Source organism: Balearica regulorum, chromosome 7, assembly GCF_011004875.1.
Source record: "Balearica regulorum gibbericeps isolate bBalReg1 chromosome 7, bBalReg1.pri, whole genome shotgun sequence".
Taxonomy (NCBI): Eukaryota; Metazoa; Chordata; class Aves; order Gruiformes; family Gruidae; genus Balearica; species Balearica regulorum.
Window position 1 is genome coordinate 32876218 of NC_046190.1, and position 21041 is coordinate 32897258.

Genomic DNA, 21041 nt, shown 5'->3' on the forward strand with positions numbered 1-21041 from the left:
GCATCCTTTTGTACATTTGCAGGCTTTACACAATCTGCGTAGCAGGAGAGACTCCGGAACGAAAGGGCCAAGCTAATATGTCTAAAGTTCGTTGTCGTCTTAGGTGTTTTGTTAACTTGCTTGTGAAAAATGTCCATTAATGATTGAAGGGGAAAAAAGGTGAGGAAAGCAATCAGTAGTCTGACTAGAGTTTAATTTAAGCAGATGTATTAAATCTGTGCATTTACAGAGGGCTAAAGGACACTCATTTGTTTCCAGCAGCCTTAAAAGGCAATACTTCAGTAGTTATAATTTAACCCTTCATGTGAGAGGCAGAAAGAGTGAGGCTCGTCAAGTGCTGTTTGACCACACCGTGCAGGGTCATTATACCTTCTCTCAGATTTGTGTGAAAGAGAATAAGATTGCTTAAGCTGCAAAGAATGCAGATGTCCCCGAAGATGCCAATGAAGTGCTACATCCCCCCTCCGGTGTCGTCAGGGCTATGCTGGCAGGGAACAGCCTACATTGGTTGTTTGGGGAGATGCAGATCTGGTGGCAGAACCGCCTCCCCCCCAGACTGTCAGTGCCAACAGGCAGTGCAATGCATCCACACCACCGTCTTCTGAAGGGGTCCCATACCATGGGCCAGACCTGAAGTAGGTTTTCACGTGAACTGTATCACCAGTCTAACCACCGTCTGACAAACTGTTCAGTGCGTACTTCCAAATGCCAATTTGTAAATCAGTTTTCTATGTTAGTCTTCAAATCTATATATATGTGCACAATAAATATTACATGCAAAACTTGTTACAAGTTTTGCAGAAGAAATGTAGCAGTAATCTATGATCTCTTTTTTTACTTTAACATGACTGAAAGACGGTTGTTTTGTGGGGAGGTTTTTTGTTTCTTGCTTTTGTTTTGTTTTTCCTTACACTACCCAGATAGGTAATGAAGACATGGAAAGATTACAGGAAAAAGTTATCTAAAAGAAGTAAGTTTATCTTGCTGCTCACTTAAATACTCTTGCTATGCAACACATCAACTAATGTAGTTGCAAGGAATGTTTTTTTTAAGATTTCAGAAGTAAACTTGCTTAGTAAAAGCTTGTTGTAACAAATTACAACAATTTTTACATAATGTAATCTTCTGATTCTGCCACATATATTTGCGTTCTCTAAACTGATAAAGGAAATACTTGGGTTCATTAAATAATGATGGTTTATGTATTAGAACATTAAGGAGAATGACACTAATTTAAGGCTATTTTAAAAATCACATATACCTCAACTAAAATACAATAGTGCACATGAAACAACAAATAAGTGCTGGCAGCATGGAGCACATTTGCTAAGAGTGTAAAATGGAAATAAAATTAGTGCTGCATCTCCAAGCAAAGAAATACATCAGTTTAACTTTTCTAGTGCATCCACTTTCAGTGAATGAAGTACATTTTTAGTATGGCATAGATTTCTCATGACCTCTAGGTTTACCATTAATTTCACCAAGATCAATGCCAGCACAGACCACAATTGCTACTTTTACTGAGATACAAATTTGCTGTTGTTCAACCCCACCTTCCCATGTGGCACAGATCTCGTTAAGCGTCCCTCGCAGTAATGCTAAAACCCAGTCAGGATGGTGCATATTGTACTAGGGTAGCTCAGAATGCACTTATTGTTTTAGGGAAAGGATTCAAATTTCTTTACAGATTGGAACAAGATTCCTTAGAGAAGAAAGGCAAGGGTAAGAGCTACACCATATAGGAGCAAATCTTGTGTACATGAGTATGTATGGTTACATTAGAGAACCAGATGCCAGTGAAAATATCAACATAGTAAAAAAATCACAATATATAAATAAGCAAATCACTTTTACAGAAGAGACTTAATAACCTCATAAAATATCTTTCCTATTTCTAGATGTCACACCTCTTTATGTGGTCTGTATACAATAGCTCAGAAAGTGCTTGATTAACCATAGGGAGGCAGACTGGTTTATGCTACCTCTGCTTTTTTGTTTTTAATCAGGAGTATCAGATCTCTTTTCTAAGTTTTATTTTGTATTAGCTTCATGCCTTAGAAGGCTAGCATAACTATATTTATTAAAGAATATGATGCAAATTGGTTAAACACTTTTTTCTTTTAACAGTGGATGGAAAGAAATAGAGAAGAACTGGATCCTTAATATCGCTGAAAAGCAGCACGAACTAGAACAAAGCAAGTACCAGAATGTCCCCTCTAGTCCCATGCTACAAACTCCCGGATGACTGCTGCAGTAATCAGAGCTGTGGCACAGGGCATGATGAGGTGGCACAAATGCATTAAAGAACGTACTTTAAGAAAATAATGACTCATTTGTTACACAGAACTATCTCCAGCTTCTGCCTGTTGAGCACACGACATAGAGAGGGCTGTTACCAACCACATCACACGCCTGCTGATTTCCCAGTGGGACTCAGATTGTACAATACTCTGTCAGTTGGATGCTCTAGAAATCCTCAGCTACCCTCCAGCGGATACGTAAAGACAACGTAAAATAGCCTCTGCAAACAGGGGCCAAGTAGATGACCTCAGCTTCAGAGCAAAAAGATGACAATCTCAACATATCAAAGGCAAGTGATTTTCTTGAGGTAGTCACCAGGTAGACCATGACCACTGGAGATGGCTTCTCAGAAGTGGTGTTTGCTTATTCCCCACTGACAATTCATGTACTTCTTACAAGCAGAGAATACTGAAGTTTACTGACACACATTTATCAGGGCAGGAAGCAGCATAATGCATTCCTGTGAGACTCTGCAGAGTACAGGCACACACTTTTCATCTTGCTTAAGTCCATTTAATAGAGTTGAGTTAGCTTTTCCCTCACTTAGTTAACCACATTAAAATACTGAGGAAGGCATTTATTTTCTATCAGTGAAATGGAGAGGCTAATAGTAGCAGTATGAAACAGCCAGCAACCTAAATTCATCTCAGTGCAATCTCATTTCAATGCAAATGTTGTCCATTTTTTTCTGTATAATGCAGTTCTGTCAGTTCAGATGTAGCCTTATTTCCAGTACTGCCCTTAGCCTAGTCTTGGGTCTTCACAGGCTAAGACGATTCCAAATTACACTGCATTTTTGTAGTTATGCATATGCATCGATCTGTTGGCGATACCGCACATGCTAAAGCAGTTCACAATTTATCTCCAAATGTCCATAAAGCGCCACCAAAAGCCTATGTATTTTAATTTTGTACTGCCAAGACAAACTCAGTTAGTGGAGGGACAAAAGAGAAAGTAAGATTCCACAATGGAAGAGGTTTATTTTAAGCCTATGTTAAGCTGCTGCCAGGGCTCATCTAAATATAGATTTGTCCACTGTAAACACCTTTAGTCTGCATTTAGTGCAGCCACACGCAGAGTTACTCAGCAATGGCAAGCAGGTTTTACATTCACACCCAGGCCCATGATAATTCTCAGTCATAACTGATTGCTGAAAAAATAATTTGTAAGGGGGTTTTTGCATCCAAAGAGAAACATTAACCAAGAAAACCTTACCTCCTCATGTTGGCATCATGCCTTTGTCATCTAAGCTTTCGGAAGCTCTGTAAATGCTCTCAAGATGAGATGCAAGCTCACCAGGGGGCTGTAGCTTTCAGGCCCAGCTCTTCAACTCACCATGGTTTGCAAAGGACAGGCAAGCAGGGACTGCACAGACATGTTCCTTCAGCTTCTGTAGCGGCTCACAAGCGACAAGGCAGGAAACAGCCTGCGTGGGGCAGGTGTGGGTCATTGTTCTGCCACTCAGAAATCGTGACATCCATACCAAGGTTTCCTGCTAACTCCTGTCCTCCACTTGTTAATGCTTGCTCTGCCTCTGCATCATCAATCCTTGTATTCTGCAGCATAGACTGTTTCAGTATAGCACAGTATTTATCTCAAGTATTGGTAATCTCACCACATCTGCAAAGAGCTTGGACAATTTACCATCAATAAATTAGTTTAAAATGTACTTGCTCTGACAACTACAATGTAAACATATCCGGTGTGTTCTACCACTGCAATGTGATACTCTCTTCAAGTTTATGTGAATCATCCCCCCCAGTGACTGTGAGGAGAATTGGAAACCATTGTATGTTTACTGATCGTTTGAGCTTCCTTACCAAAAAAGTACAAATACAAAAAAGTATGCCCTCACTGAAACAACTCAGGGACTCCTCTGTAAAGCAGACATAAATGTATAACTGTACCTGTGTTAAATATTATTTGGCTTTTGGGCTTTGCTACTTAAAGAGTATATGGCAAACATTGCCAGATGAAAAGATCGGGATGCTGTATTTCAGTAGGTTAGCAGCCCAAGATCTGCCAGTGCTGTGTTCTTGTGCTGACCCAGAGTTGTGCAGGGTCAGCATTTGGGATGGTTCCAAACCTCAGTGTAACAGCTGAACCTAGAGGGGCTTTTATCTCTGAGGTACATCATCTACCAACTAAATTATGTAACGAGATCTGTCTTTGAAACCTTTGTAATCTACGTCAAGGTGGAGTATTCCAACTTGTCCAGTAATCATTACAGCGAGTAGTGGAACAACTAAAAAAATTAGAAGACCAAATGGTCAGTAGAATAGATGCATGTTACATATTCATCCCTGTCCTGAAAACAGGCCAAGGAAGGTTATTTCTTCTCAGCACTGAAAATGACACTTCCAATGCAACATATCCACATGAGCAAGTCCTGTCCACAGCCACACAGTACACTTTTTTCATTTTGTGAGCACTGGGATTTTGTTTACTTTCCATTGCCATTGTCTGTGGCTTTTTCACACTTGAGGAAGACTCCAGACACCTGTCACAAGTAACACTCCTTACACATGGCCAGGCTGGGGCATCTCAACAGTCTTATGGAGCACCTGCTGCCCACTGCAAATCAGGCATCAGATGCTTGCTGCTAGCAGCACCTAGAATCATGTGGGAGTGCCATAACCATCCAGATGATCAGCTCTCCATAACTGCTGTCAATGTTTAGAAACATTCATTCATTTTCGAACAAGGCAGAAAAAGTTTCTTTATAGTACTTGAGTTTTGGACAGTTAGCGTTATCCTTATTTCACCAGGGACACTCGTAAGGCCAGAAAAATACATATGAACGAGGCACAAGAATACACCACTCTAAGGATATAAAGCGCCAAGTGCATCTATTGTGAATCGTTTTCCTTTAACCTACAGAATTTCTGGGCTCAGAAACAGTGGATGAAACAGTCTGTGCACCATGCATACAAGCAAGGCATCAAATGGCAAATTGCCTACCAGCGTGTTTCAGACTAGGCAGTGCCAAAGCAGAAGCTTCCCACCTTGACAGTGAGATAGAGGAGAGAGACTAGACCACCAGCTCACTGACCTTGTCAATCTTAGAAAACCCAATGCTACTACATACATAAATAGAGCTCCAAGTGATTGATTTAGACGGCAGTCAGACAATGTCACTGGAGAACACAGAAGTGAAGTACACTCTAGTAGGCATAAACAGGTCTACGTTGGAAATCTAACATGATCACATCCAGTCTACATTGATTTAGAGAGTTTCTGGCTAGAGATTGCTCTGATCCTCTTGCCCCTTACAATAGCTATAAAAACCTGAAAAGCTTTTGCCTGAACAGTTAGCAATTAGACCACATCTCACATGTAAGATACAGAGTGAAGCCTCTACCTTGCATTCATAAGGCTTTAGAGAAATTTTTTTTTCCCCCCAAAGCAAATTCATGTGTATTTAAGACAAAGAATGATCACTTTCAGCAGGAATATATAACGGTCCCTGAAAGAAGGAAGCAGTCCTACCTTGAACTGTGGGACTGCACAAGTGAGACCCATGATTACGACATGAGTCTGAGCAGGGCCAAGTCAAGGTTCTGCAGTGAAGTGCAATTTAGGTAGGCGTAGGCTGGGCTTGTAGTGAGCTCTTCAGATTCTTAACTACTGTTAGGGATGAGTCTTGCCTCAGAGAAAGGTTATTTCTCCCTTGATTCATGCAGCTTACTTTTAGGTAATGAGAAGTCCCTCAGAAGAGGCATAATATCTGCAAGGATATTAAAAGGATTTCAGAGTCACACCAAAAAAAAGTTAATTTGGCATGAAAAAAAGCTATCCTTATTTGGCTATACTAATTTTTGTATTTTGGAAATAGTTGAGACACTGGAGAAAGTTTATTTTAAATATCTCTACACAGGCTTGGAATTTATTTTTAACACACAAAGCATTCCTATACAGTTAATAGGTGTATGAACTGACACATGAATTTCCTCTTCCATTTTCTTTCTCATCGCTGTTTTTTCCGCCCCTCCATACAGTCATTAAAAGAAGTCTCTATGATTTGCCTAAGAGGCCAATTGCCACAGATTTCATATACAATAGACAGCATCTTAAATACAGGGCCAGGGTCTTCATAAAATATGACATGGCTTCAAGTTGCAGAATTATTTTTTTAAATATTATTTTAGATATCCATCACCAAGGAGAATACTCTTAGAGTAGATTTACCTTAGTTAAAAGAGTTGAAGCAAAAAAGGTAGAAAGAGATGAATTTTAAATTTGAATAGGTCAACAGTGAATTAAAGCTGCATTTGCAGAAAATAATTCTTTTCCTTAAAGGGAAGTGTTCTGCTTTAGGGTAGGCGGACAAACCACCTTAAGTTTCTCCAGTCCAGAGATGGAAAACATCCTTAATGTCTTCCGTTAACCTGTCTTTGAAGTCCTGCAGTAATTACGTAACTGCTCTGGAAACAGAAGAGGCACAGCCAGGAACCCTGCCTCTGAGCAGAGCACTTGGGAGGGGAAAGCAAACAAAAAAGTCTTTGCTGAATCCTTGCTCTTTGCTGAGACTCCCCCCCCCACCTCAGCCTAAGGCCAACTTGGATGGGAAAGCTGTAGCAAGTGTCAGGCTTTTATTGTCAGCTCCATTTTGGGGGGATTTGTTGTGGAGGAAGAAAGTGAAGCCTGAGCATCATGTTGGCAACTTTAATATCAGGACATAAATGCTGAGAGAACAAGTGCCCTAGGTCCTTTTGCCGTGCCTTTCAATGAACTCTGAGATCTGAGGCTTGGAGGAAGTGTTCAAGTTTAGAAACCACCGTAAAATTTTCAGGAAGGTACAGAAGACGTCAAAGCTAATTTCAAAGCCCACTCATCCTTTTGGAATTTGCAGCCAAACTCAGTTCTCATTTCTGCTTGTCTAAGTCCAAAATAACCTCACTTTAGTAATTTTATCAGTGTGAACACGAACAGGAGCTGACCCACAATATCTAGGTAAGTGCTAGCTTCAGCCCTCAACAAATCCAAGTATTCTGGGGAACTGATCAAAGGTTCATTGATGTTTGCTGAATTGCATCTTAAAAGTTTCCTTGCATGAATACATTTTAAGTAAGATCAGGTGGCAATTCATAAATGCAAGTGGCAGTGCTGTAAAAAAGCAAACCATTACAAACTCTTCTTTCCAGAACAGTTTTAAAAACAGGAATTTGGAAGACAAACAATAACTGAAAACCATGTGAGAATATGGAAGTTGTACTGTCAGCAGAAGAGACTACTATAGCATGACAGCTAAGTTTGGCAGGTTCATTAGCATCTATAAATTACAGGATATTTGTATCATTAAAGAAAAAACTCTAAAATATAGTTCTGCAGTGGTAAAGGAAAGCTGCCCCAGCAATTATAGGAGATTGCTAAAATGCAGTATGGAACAAAGAGCAAGATTTGCAAGAGAAGCAAGTAGCAGGCAAATAAACCTGGCAGCATGTTAACAAAAAACAACCCAAACCAAACAACAAGAAAAAAACCCCAACAAAAAACCAAACCTAAAGCAGTCAAAACGACCAATGAAGGCAAGAGGTTTAAATATATTTTCATTACACCACACACACAAAAAATACCAGGCTACAGCTTTGGCTGCTTGTGCCAGTATAAACTATTCAAGATGTGAATTTTGCAGCCTGAAAGACTATCTCAGTCATTATCAGTTCTAACAGTGTATAGTTTATTCAATATTTAATGGCTTGACTAGTAAATCTTTAGCAAATCTTGAGCAAATTTTGTTACTATCATAAGGCATCCTGACTTTGATCAATTAAACATTAGGACTCTTTGGGAAATAAGCTAGCTTACTTTTATAGTTTTCTTCAAAGAGGTAACCTGGGAAAACGGAGATACCTTCTTACATTTAACAGAAACCCTGAAACAGAGAAAAAGTTTCAGAATCAGAATATGCCAAATATTTCCAAAGAACAGAGTTCTGTAAAGACTGAGTAAAGTGAAAGTATTTGGAAAACCCGAGGTATTTAACTCTAGCAAAAGTACTGAAATCTGGTCCATTTCCAGTTAGAAAACAAGCTGGATTTTTCTCCTCCCTCAGTTATTAGGCAATGCAAAGGCAAGTATTCTGTTCACATCGTGCCCTCTTCGCCCTTGTTATTCCCCTGGCGCATCCAAACTGTTTTCATGTATTGCTCATAATGATTTGTTTTCGTTATTAAAATCAACATTCTGTAAAATCGAGGGTGGTTAAGTTAAGCTGTTAAACACCAGAACAGAAACAGTCTTTCATTCCTTGCCTGACAGTTCTGCCTTAGAAACAGTGGTCCATGTTGAATGTTAAAAGTTCAAAGTGTAAAAACCCTTTGGGGGTTCTTGCTCTCAGGAGACGTGGAAGATAAGCGTTTACAGAAGCTGATTATTTCCTTCCTGTTTTTCTTTCTGTTTTCCTTCCGTACGCCTCTCCCTTCAGACCCTTTGCACACAAAAGATAGGAACAAGCCTGAACCAGTTTAACTCTGAGACGAGAACCTAGCGTGAGCAGTCTCTCCACACTAGTCTCCAGCTTACACACTGGCAGTGCTAAAAATGTGCTATACTATTGAGTCCAAAATGGGTTTGGTTTTGCCTTTCTCTTACAGATCACACAGATGGGTAGAGCTAAGATAGGTGGTAAAACAGGCAGGACATTAATGATATTTCTAACGATGTTTGCACATGCACGGAGATTTCCCTAGTAACATTTCTCTGTAGAAAAAAAAAAAAAAGTCATTATGCTCCAGACAAGTTTAGCAGGGTTATTGATGTCAAGAGACTGTACTTTCCCAAGAATCTAGGTAAGATTTGGGCTGAAATTACAGTTAACATGAATTTTAGTGCAAAGTGCGATCATTTCAGTTAGGGAGATTCCTAAAACATATAATAAAATATAAGTCAAAGCTTTATCATGCAATCTTGACTCACACAAGTTGTTCTTGCAATACATCATCCCTTAAATCAGGGAGACTGCTGGAACAAGAGCATGGCATTGCCAGAGTATCTCTGGGAACCTCTTGAGGTGTTTCAGCTAAAAGGATAGGTTCCCTTCTTAATTGAGATAATAATTTCAGTTACACTGACACAACATATATACATTTAAGAGTAGGACATGCTTTAGTCTACATAGAAGGTTTTTAAAGAAACTTAATGACCTTCCACAACATGAAACGGTTAACTTGAAAACTCTCAATTATCTTCAGGAACTAACAGTATTAAAATCATCCTTAATTAAACACTCAAGACAACAGCCAGACTAATCCTGGAGTTCCTTAATAGCATGAGGAACGCAGTAAGCTTTAACAGGTTTAATTCCTTAGTATGTTGTCATGGCTAACACTTGTTTTGGAAAGAAAACCCAGGAAAATAAATGTAAATAAAACTTATGACAGTTACAGTTCACTAAGTCTGCTGCAAAAATCTCTGTGCAGGAAAACTGAATAGATGATTTTAAAATTATACAGAAATATGTCCTGACAAGCAAAACCAACACAAGAGTGTATTAAGTTTAAAAGCCTTCATGATTTCAATCACCCATCCACAGAAACTCATTTCTAACTACGGTTCCTGTGAAAATTAAGATTTTGCCAATATGTAACACTACAGCTGTGGATTTGATCATATTTAGGAATTTCAATTTCTCTACTGCCAAGGCTGTGCTATATTTTTTACTTACACTGGGGCCTAGATAATTGACAGATTACTTCAAGAAGTAGATACAGACCTACAAAACACACAACAGCCAAAACTCATTGCCAATCTTTCCTTCCCCTGTTTGCTCAAGTATATGCTGATACATAAATTATAACCTATTTCAGATAAAGAAGGGTGCTTCATTGCCAAGGGTCATATGCAGCCTTTCACAGCTCAGAAAAGATGTCCTGGCTCCCGTACCGTCACTTTCAGGAGCTTTGAGTCCTTTGGGGTAATCGACCATCCCAGCAATTCCCACGGGGCTCCCTCCCTCCCTTTCGCTACTAGTAAGTATTTCTACACTTCTGCGTCTGGCACTGCCCTCTCCTCTCCTGTCTGCTCCTAGCTTTCCAGCAAGCAAATCTCTCCGAAATTCATCCGGCTCTTGGCTCTCAGATCTAACTGGAGTTTGCTTTGATATTTTCTGGTGCCAGCACTGCTGCCTAAGAGAAACAAACTCTATTAATGCTATTCAGCTTAGGGCTGTTCACGCCAGCAGAGAGTTGTTTTTGTAGTCCTAGCTAGGCAGAGAAGAAAAGGCTAGTCAAAAGATATTTGAATACCTGTCCTATTTTTTCTCTGCCCCCTTATTAACCTCAAATACCACTCTTCTCTTTCAACCAGGTCTATTTATCCTTCTGCACATCGTGGCAGCACCACATTCTAACATCCTCCTGCAGTCGCTTATCAGTGTCACACATCTGTATTAGTCACACTTTTAGATCTAGAATTGGGTCCAGTGCCATTTCCAAATCAATAGGAGCTTTCTTTGGCCTTTATAGCATTTTGGTTTGTTCTGAGATTTTAGGATAATCAGGCAAGTCTGTGCTGTGGCAGAGAGCTGCAAAGCACACCCATGGGAAAGGGCTGCTGAGCTGGCCTTTTATCTGCAAATTCCTGCTGTTTCAGGTTCTGCAGAGACAGAAAGCTGCTGATAGCCGGGGGGGGTGGAGGGCTCCAACCCTTACACAGTGCCCAACCTGGTGGGCTAACAGCACGCTTGTTTGCAGAGCAAAGAGCTGCAATGTGACCTTAGCCTGTGCTTCCTGCACACTCGTTTCCATCTTACACCACACTTAGCTACAAGGGGGGAGTAAGGCTCCGTACACCACTCTCCCAACAGCCTCTGCAGCTTTGGATCCACCCCGTGGGGCACAAGACACCTGAAAGCTCAGAAGGTCCTGAGGACATCAGTCTCCCTTGGGGTAGCTAAGCATGGTGCAACTATCCCAGTGCAAGCAGGTATACAGAAAGGGGAATACCAACACCTAAAGGGCAGTTGTTTAATAAAAAAGTAACCATCCCACACTTTTCATATCACGATTGTGAAAATTCACATGCAAGTGATCCAAAACAATTTGCCTTATTTGGTGATGCAGATTAGCAAATGTGCATACTCCAAAGAAAGTCAGGCACCAATCTCAGCTGAACTGCAAAATTACTTCACATTATTATCCTTCCTTCTTTCCCTCACTAGAAAATAAGCAAAAGTGGATAGCACGTGTTGAAGAGACAGAGAAAAATCAGGATTAATTTTAGGAAGCATGAAAAAAAAGACAGGTCACAGCAGAGTTTCAGTTCCCATCTCCAGGCAGAAAGATAAAGACTCATTATTGGCCTCTTCCCCATTTATTTTTTGCTGTTGACAGCCAAGACAGTGTTAAGATTCACTTAACATTCACTTAACAGAGTTACAACCTGTTTCATTCTGCAGTAACTGTCAAAATGCACTCAGATCCAGAATGGCAAGAGCCCAGTTAGCAACATCTACTGCTTTTTCACACTGGATCGGAGGGGTCTTCAGTTACAGGAGAAAAGCCAGAGTGTGACTATAGGGAGTGAGGAAGAAAGGAGGTAGGAATGGCATACTTCTGAAGCTCAGCCCCACAAATACATTCCACACTGTGACTGGGTGAAAAACACCTCCATATAACGTATTACAAAGGGGATCTCAAGCTTAGAAAGTGCTCTCTACCATACTGCAATCACTGAACAGTTGGCTACACCCAGATGTTCTATGAGGTTCCTGTAATTTCTCCAACTCATCTCTAGTATGACAAAGAAAAGCATTCATGCTGTGAAGTTTAAATCAGTCCCACTAGATATCAGTATTTCCCTCCTTGGTACTAAGGATGGAGATGGTCACACAAGATACTTGAAACTCCCACAGATCACTGTTCTGGTTTCATTAAATTCACATGCCAAATTTTGTTCAAGCCTTAGAGAAGAAAAAATACAGGGCATACTATAGAGCATTTTCACTAATATAAAGAATTTGGAACTAATCTTGTTCTATTCTGCAAACACAAGTCATATCTAGCTTCCACTTTTTATTCTTCATTGTAGTACTTCAACTCTTACTCCATATCACCCCCGAAAAAAAAAGTTTGTCACAGCAGGCATCACCACCAGTTCATTGGTTAGCATGAAGAGACTTTTCCCCATACAGGAGTAGAGAAAAGCCATAGCTGATTTTCATGAAGAGCTCTGAGGCTCAGAAGCAAGGTTCCCATCTCAGATTCCCCAATACTTGTATTTACTGTTTTCTGCATTCAAGCAAACTAATGGTCTTTATATGTACCTTCAGTCTCCATCTGGGAAATGCAGGACAGGCTTCAACCTCTTCTGGCTTCTGGGCCAAAGGACATACCATATACCTTGAAAGGTATGGAATGGCCTCAAAAGCATATGAAACAGACTGATATCCAAGCCAGCATCTTTACATACAGGAAGGATTAGGCTCATTAAAATTGCTTGCTTTGCAATGCATCATTCTTTCTCCTGCTCTCAGCAGTTTACTAGAATTTCTAAGTTAACTCCTGCAATGCTAGGAACTTGCTTTCCTTTACAAAGGGGTACAAGCACCAGAATAAATACAGAAGAACCATCTAAAGGGGAGATCACCTGGACAAGGCAACCTGAAATGAAACCAGTCATGTGCATCTTTCTCTTTTCATCTGGTCTTCTGAAAGTATTCAAGCAACTCACTTCTGTTCAGACAAATGCCAGAGAGAAAACAAACAACATGCGTGAAGACAGCACCAACACAGCTCATCCATCCAGTTCACAGAGCCACCAGCTGTGTCAGTGTCAGGCAGGGTACTCACGAGGACACAGGCAGAACTACTGATTGCTCAGCATTTGCAGCAGTTGAGAGGGGAGAATAAAGGCATTTTAAGAAATACTGCACATGTTCTAGGAACAGAGAGTAACATGGATCAGCTAGATTACCATTCACTTCAGTACTTCCATGGCCTGGTGCCCAAGAACTCACAGCCATCGTAATACAGGGATTTTACTGGTCAAAATGGAACAGCATGCTTTATATTGCATGCAGAGGGCTGTGCTGACTAGAGCAGAGCACGTGGTCACAGAAATATGCCTGAGTGGCAGGTGAATGACAAGGCAGAGACAAGCAGATTCAACCAGTGAGTTTAGGAAGACTCAGACACTGAATACAGGATAAGCATAGGTATGAGCTACTGAGACTTTAAGATCTAAGGCCAGAAACTTGGCAATACAGCCAGGTACAGCAAATACCACTTACAAAAGCTATTGAATATGACATACAGGTGAGTTCTGTGCTAATGAATACATACAATAAAAAGGTGACAAAACCAGAGATTTCACAAGGGACGACACAAAAATGTACACCTGGAATTTTTAGAAATGCATACCATTGTCTTAAGGCATCCAAACTTTACAATTCAATTGTAAATAAAAAGTTTACAAATTCAACTATAACACTGCAGTTATAGTACACCATGCATGCTTTTCTCCTCTCTGTTTCTCTCCAAAGATAGTTAATGTGATGTCCCAGTACCAAGAAAGCACTCACTACTACTAACAAAGATATCAATAAATTCAAATTAGTTAGTGCTTTAATACTGATTATTAAATATAATAATGGATTGTTTTAATAAGATGACAAAATAGTAGAAGTCATGGAGGATTCTTAAGACAAATCTCCATTAGAAAATGACTGAAGCCACCAATAGTAGAACTACTAAACTGCAATTGGGTTTGTCCACAAGAAAAATCAAGAAAAGCTGAAGCAGACCACCAGGTATCATAACCTTTACTACTACAAATAGCAAAAGCACACTTTTCTGAACTACAAAATATGCAGCACATCCCTTAATACAGACAAGGAAACATTCTATTTCCCTTTTCTTCCTCTCATACTTAGTGTCAGATTAGAAAAGCACTTGTACTGCTGTATACTGCTTTTGACTCAAAACACGTAAGATGAGTTTTCCTGTAACTTTGTACAAATACACACCTCTGTCCCTATGAGCTTAGAAAAACTGGAAAAAAGATGAAACTCTTCTTCTCCTACCCCTCAGTCATCCAAAAGTACCCTCAAGGTAAGCAGGCCTAAGACCAAAAGATACTGCAATTCTTGCTGTGGCAAAAAAAAGCCCAAACTCTCACTGGAAGGCATCCGTAAAAGGTTAAACATACATGTTTAATTCAGGGGGAGAAAGATACTCTCGAATTTTCCCACAATAATAGCTCAAGAAATATAGCTACATTCTTCCAACACAGAAGTAAAACTGATGGAGTCAAGCATGCATGATTATACTTTGAATATTCACCAAATCCAAAGTGAGGACCATCTCCTATGCAAACTTTATTATGCAAATTGAATAACACCAGATTCCCCACTCAGCCATTTAAGTGAAAATGCCAGAAAAGGCCCAACTAGAATCAAAGACAGCAAAAATAAAGACAAACGCATATCTTTCTCCGATTCCTAGTTGTCATTTTCCTCCTCTTTTTCCCAGTGATGACAGGCTGACAGATAGAAGGAAATATACATCCACCTCATAGTCTTCCATACAAGTAAATACAAAAAAAATCAAGTGTTTATTTGAAGTCTGCATGAAGGCACAGATGAGCTTGATTACAGACACATCGTAACAATTACAAATATATGTAAACACCTTGAGATATACAACAAAGCAATAATACAGCTAATACAGGAATAAAATGAAACCTGCTAAAAAAAAAAAAACCTTCTTTGTATCTGAGGTTCTTTCAACGATAAGCTCCGACTCACACCAACACAATGTAATGCTTCTGAAGTCATCACTTGGATTCATGCTCAACAAATCTGCACTTCGACCATTGTTGTTAACCAGTGGATTTACAAATCTGATCTGAATTTGAACAGGCTTCCTTCAGTAGGATCAGGAAAACATATAGGAATAACCAGCTAGACACCCAACCAACCTATAATGAGGCTTCATAGATACTCTAAATACACAAGAGCAATCACCAAACTACTGAAATTAAATATAAGCTTCAGAAAAGCTCGAGGATGCTTGTTCCATTTTTTACTTGCATTTGAGGAGATTGCTGTATTTCTGCAGGAAAGGAACAGTCTACATCTGTCAGGTGATTTTTTTTTCTTCCTCCACAGGAGGCTTAGATTTCATCTGAAACACCTGCCAAAACAAAAGTCAGCAATCACAAACTAAAGTGCCTTGGACAGCTTAGGTTTTACCACTAGAATAAAACACCTTCGTTTATAGACACAGTATTAATTCATATGGTGAGAAAACCCGCCTTTGCACGTAGAAGACTACTTCCAGTATTTCTGTGGAAACGGGAATTGCCTTTTTTTTTTCATTAGATACCAATGTCAGGAACTTAAAGAACTGCAACACAGCACTTTTTGAAAGGAAACCACACAGAAAAAAACCTGTAGTTTTAGTAGAGGCAATTCCCAGGCCTAGCCAAAGAGTGCTCTGAGCAGCAATTTACTACAGGGACACAGAGTTTTCTCAAACTCAACCTTCAAACATCTGTCCTAACTCCCCACTCCTCCTCTACAAAAGCTTTATAACCTCCAGAGCCCAGTTCCAGTGAGGAATGACTCCTATCCAGGTAATACATGCAGAACAAAACCTAGCACAGCTATGACATTTCTCCTGACCCTGCAGCCACATCATCCCAACCTAAAGATGAGGTAGTACTTTTCTTTGGAGCCTAACTAGTTGAATAGGAACAAGCATTATTCTCCCTAATGTAGCAGCTGTCTGTTAATGCAGTGCCAAACTCCATAGTTTTATCTCCTCTTCAGGACACACTACTAATGCAAAAACAGCAGCAGCTGCTTAAAAAAAAAATCATGATATGAGCACACACTCCTACTTGAACTACAACTGCATTGTAAAGGCCACAGTCTGGCATATTCAATGACTTCCTCCAGTCCTCAAAGTAGCAATGACTCTTAACCTCTGTTTGTACTGGGACTAGTGGTTATTACCCAAAAGGAACATGAAGGATATCGTGAGTACTTATTACAGTGAGATGTGGAATTAAAAAAAAAATAAAAATTATAAAAATTTAAAAGATTAAGAACTCTACTTTGAATCCAAACAGGGCTGGGAGAGGAATTCAGCTCCTCAGGGATCTGAGGAAACCAGATTGTCTCTATGCACACAGTCCATTTGGTAATTAGGGGCTCTGTTTTCTTTCTCTTCAAGAGGACAGACCTTCCTCAACGAGGTTGTTGTAACATATGCATGTATTATAATTTTATAGCTTACACTCATAAACCTTCTGGTTTCTTATGAGATGGCTTGAACTGGAGAAATATGCTCTGCATAGTCCACGCTCTGTAGACTCCCAAGGATCAAAAAGAAATAAACTGCCATGACTGAAACAAAAAGGAAACATCAATAGAGTTGAAGAGTATTAGAACTCGTACTGCTTGTAAAACTAAGCATTAGGATTAGAAAAAGCACTACAAGACTTAAACAAGGTCCCTGTATGCATCCTCTTAGCAAGCAATAATCAATACTGAGGATGAGAGACTGCATTCTTTGATTGACAAAGTATTCAAGGCTCTTTTATTTGTCTCCGTGATCAGCTTCCATTTATTTAACAAAATATATGGACCCTATTGTGTCCTGACTGCAGTGCAACTTGCACAGATCCCAGAAAGCTTTCTTGCTTCCAAGACTGCATTTTTCGTTCAGTGCACAGGGATTCCGCCCAGGCAGATGAATTCCTGAATGCAAACATTTTAACAGGAAAGGAATCCTGTTCTGTTCAGGTCCACTACAGCGACTACCAATAGAAAAGCAGTGGCATTTTCTTGAAAAACTCTGATAGTCCTTTCTGCCTTTGGGAATATGCTCTCAGAGGAGTACATGTAATTAAAACAATCTTATCTGGCTGTTAGCTGGAAGACTATTTCCAAACAGTCCCACCTCTTCTTCCAAAGAACTTCTCTGGAACAAATCGTGGATAAAATAAACTCTTAACACTCTACAGAGTATCAGCTGCATTCCAGTGTCCAAGCCAGATCCCTTGAGAAAAAAAGTAAAAAGAAAGCTGCTTGATTGTCAGAGAGGAAAGCACTGCTGAAACAGCTAAAAGATATATTCTCTTAGGTTTTTTTAAACCTTTAGCTGTAAAGGGGTACACTCACAAAATGTTCATCACTGCTAAAAATTGCTTCTGCAGCCTTACGCAACTAGTGATGATGCAGTGTGCGACTGACAGGCATTAGTAATGAAAAGGACAAAAGAAACCCACCCAGGTGCTTCTGAAATAAAGAAACCAAGCACTTAAGCCATCATAGTAAGTGGACCTCACTGTCAAGCGAGTTTCTCCAGTCTATAGGAGATCTGATAAAAACCACAGCTGCGGAATCATAATTCATGACTATAATTCACAAGGAAAACTGAAAATCCATTTACATTTATTAGGAGATGGTTGTGCACAATTTCTCATCTTATTCAAAAAGTCTACAAATAGAGTTTAACACTTCTGATTGCAAGCAAATGTTTGTTCAACGTTCTTAGGTAAGGCCAATTGAGTGCCTTGTTACACTTTCAAGATTTAGTATACATTTGTCAGTTCTTTACTTTCCTCTGGTAACAGTCCCACTGGAATAGTAAGGAGAGTTCACTAAGACACTTCATAATAGCAGCTGAACTTGGGTTACACAAATTCAGTTTTGGAATATGTTTCAAACGTAAATTATTCTAGGCAATTTTCCATTTTAAGATCTTAACACACCACTGTCAAAGGCTCTCCCCTCTCCCCGTTGCATTTATACTACCCACCACTATGAGCTCGCACTCTGTGGAGCTGTATGGCCAAGAAACTCAAAGCACTTCAGAAAGGAGGGCACCCTTTCAAATAGTGGGATACTTGAGTTGGAATCCTACTTATAAAAGAATATCTTTTTTTTCTTCGTCTTATGTTTACAAAAGGACAAGCACCAAACTAAACCGATCCTATCTTGACCTTAGTCCCACCTCTGACTGCCTGTAATTTTCTCACATGCAATCCTACCACTGATTCAGCAGCTCTGTTTAATTACAATGCTCACAACTCAGTCTCCCCTACGGCAAGGTGAGCATCTGCTACAGTCAATTATTTTCAGATGGAAGCACTGGTCAAATTTTAGGTTTGCCACAATCTTGAGAATCACTTAACTGGAGAGTCATGACCATAACCAATGTAATTTGATAATGCACTTGATCCCGTATTGGTTTAAGAAGTGTAATAGACTATATATGCATTTTCTCTAAATTCTCTCAGAGCTGACACTACATAGCTACAGTGAAGAAATTCTAGTTCTGTCTTAAGCGGAACCTTTTACAACATTATTTTAACTTACTATTTTGATTTAGAGCACTAATTTTATAAAGATTTTCAGTTTGCAATTCTTACTGAATAGGTGAGCGGCAAACATGAAACCATATGTACAAGTGTTAGTATACTACCAGAATGCTGTACTTCCTTCTTAAAAAATGTCCTTAATAAAGCATTAGGCATGTCAAACAAACTTTTGTAAACAAAAGATAAATTACTCATGTTCTGCTCTGATTATAGCCAGATACATATTCTCATAAAATAAACATTCTCTTGTCATTTTCCATGGCCCACATATCCATATATATATGAGGTAAACCACTTAAAATCATCAATAATATATAAACCTCAGTACTCAACAGGAACCTCAGGAAAAATGTAACTAAGATGTCAATATCAAGAAGTGACACTTTGTTCCACTGCAAAGTGAAACCGATTTATTTGTGCTAAATGAATGGAAAGAATGTATTCAGAATACATTTCTTTATACATTGTACCGGCTTAGGCTGCTAAATAAGCATTCATTAGTGCCACGTTGTGCTACTTTCTTGTACTCTGTTTCTACCAAGCAATACAACATTGAGGCTGTTACGCCCATATATTCCTATATGCTCATCTTATATCTTATTTTCTAACAGACTTTTGAACATTTAGAATACCTGTTCAAACTTTGCTTCAGGGGAATAACAATTAATATATTTTAACAAGAAAAAAAATTATCATCAGCTGTTCTCTACAATCACATTGCCTTCTGCAGCAAAAAACCAAAGAGCACACTTTAATCAGCTATCAGTAACCTGTGGGCAGGACCACACTTACCGAAGTTACTTGTGACAGATCACACAGTATGGGCAGCTTACAGGTTAACGTAAATGTCAAGCGAAATCATCAAATCTTAAGGTCCGTGAATTGTACATTCCACCGTCTCCGACAAGCCAGTTCCCTCACTGTAAAATTCAAACTGTACCATACGTTTGAGGTGCTTTTAAACAGAAGTATGGATGTGTCCTGTGTGCTGAATTAAGCTTATTTACTACGTAATACAATAGAGTATGTGTCTTGGGCACTGATTAGGGTGTCTGACTCACTTTTGCACTAGAAGCTGTTATTTCAAATGACTGAAACGTAGTGCTGATTTTCCATTAAGCTTGGTAAACACTGTAATATTTCAGATTTTATCATATAGCCCATCATGCCTTTAATTTTCTGCAAATTGTCATGAAAAAATATAAAAAGGTATCCCTTTCATTTTACAAACCGAAAAGCCAGGAAAATGAAGCTTTGGAGCCAAGCAAAACGACATAATGCCGTATTACCAAACAGAGTAGCAAATGTTCCAGCCAGAGAATGGACATACATGTAGTTCAAGTAAACACTGATGGAAAACTTTGTTAAGTTAGTGTTGTAGACCCACAACACTGGCTGCATTTTATACAAACGTTTACAACACAATTAACAGTGAAGCCTATATAACCTCAGTGCAAATAAGTCAAATTCAAATATGCCAAGTAAGCCTTTGGCTTTTAGTAAACTGCTCCATGTTATGAGTCCACTTCTGACATACAGACTGCTGAGCACATGCACTAAGGCTGAGAGGAGGGATGCACTGAATGTTGAAAAGTGGCTGACTGCGATGCTGCGGATTGGACCGTAGGTTGCACTGGTGGTGGAGGTGGTGGCGGAGGTGGCTGCACTGGGGTCTGCGTGTTTGGAGAAGGAGGAGGAGTGGGACGTTTAAATTTGTCGGGGCTGTTACTTCTTCGTGGTGAAGGCCTCTGCAGAACAAATATTGAAATTATGTTTAACACACTCCTGAACAATGTTAGGTGCAAGTCCTCTAATCAATTTATTGAGCTTGGCAAAGGAAAAAGAAGAAAAAAAAAACCACCAAAAAAATCTGAACAATTACGTGGGAAGAATCCATTTCAAAACATTGCAAGAATCACAATACAACTTTTACATAAAATAAACGTTACTTTGAATGAAGTAGCAAAGGAAAGGGGAAGTACTTTTGAGATCAAACAGAACACGCATTCCTTCCTGTCAGCTCGCAGGAAATGAACACAAGACATACGTCCTGAAGATATGTTTACCTACAATGACCAGCAACCTAAAAAGAAATGAGAGATGCAGCAGAGACAGCACCTCCCAGTTGCACTGATGAACCTTTAACTTTATGCTGCTGGTGTCTGAAGTCCAATTACGTGGCACCTGAGCGGGGGTGGAAATGTTTCGAATGCCAGAGAGTCTGCCCAGAATCTCTAGCTTTCTGAAAGACTCTTAGCCTGCACACTGGAGCAAGACCAAAGCATAATACAAGTTATTCTTTGAAGAACAAAAATAAAGATTACAATCCTTTGAGCTGCAGGGGTGAGACAGTTGTTAGAGACCTCCCCTCAACAGAAACCACATATTTTCAACAACCTGCATGTGTAAAC

General features: G+C 39.5%; 1 protein-coding gene across 2 annotated transcripts in view; it reads right to left on the bottom strand.

Moving 5' to 3' along the window:
* Positions 1-17670: 17670 nt before the first annotated feature.
* Positions 17671-21041, bottom strand: part of CCDC6 (coiled-coil domain containing 6) — a 53022-nt gene continuing 49651 nt past the window's right edge. The window contains exon 9 of one of the 2 annotated variants that reach the window (XM_075758803.1): positions 17671-20378. In XM_075758803.1, the coding sequence (XP_075614918.1) occupies positions 20187-20378 (192 nt within the window). In that variant the 3' untranslated portion in view covers positions 17671-20186. The remainder of the gene's footprint in view (positions 20379-21041) is intronic. The other variant, XR_012836392.1, reaches the window with a different exon arrangement.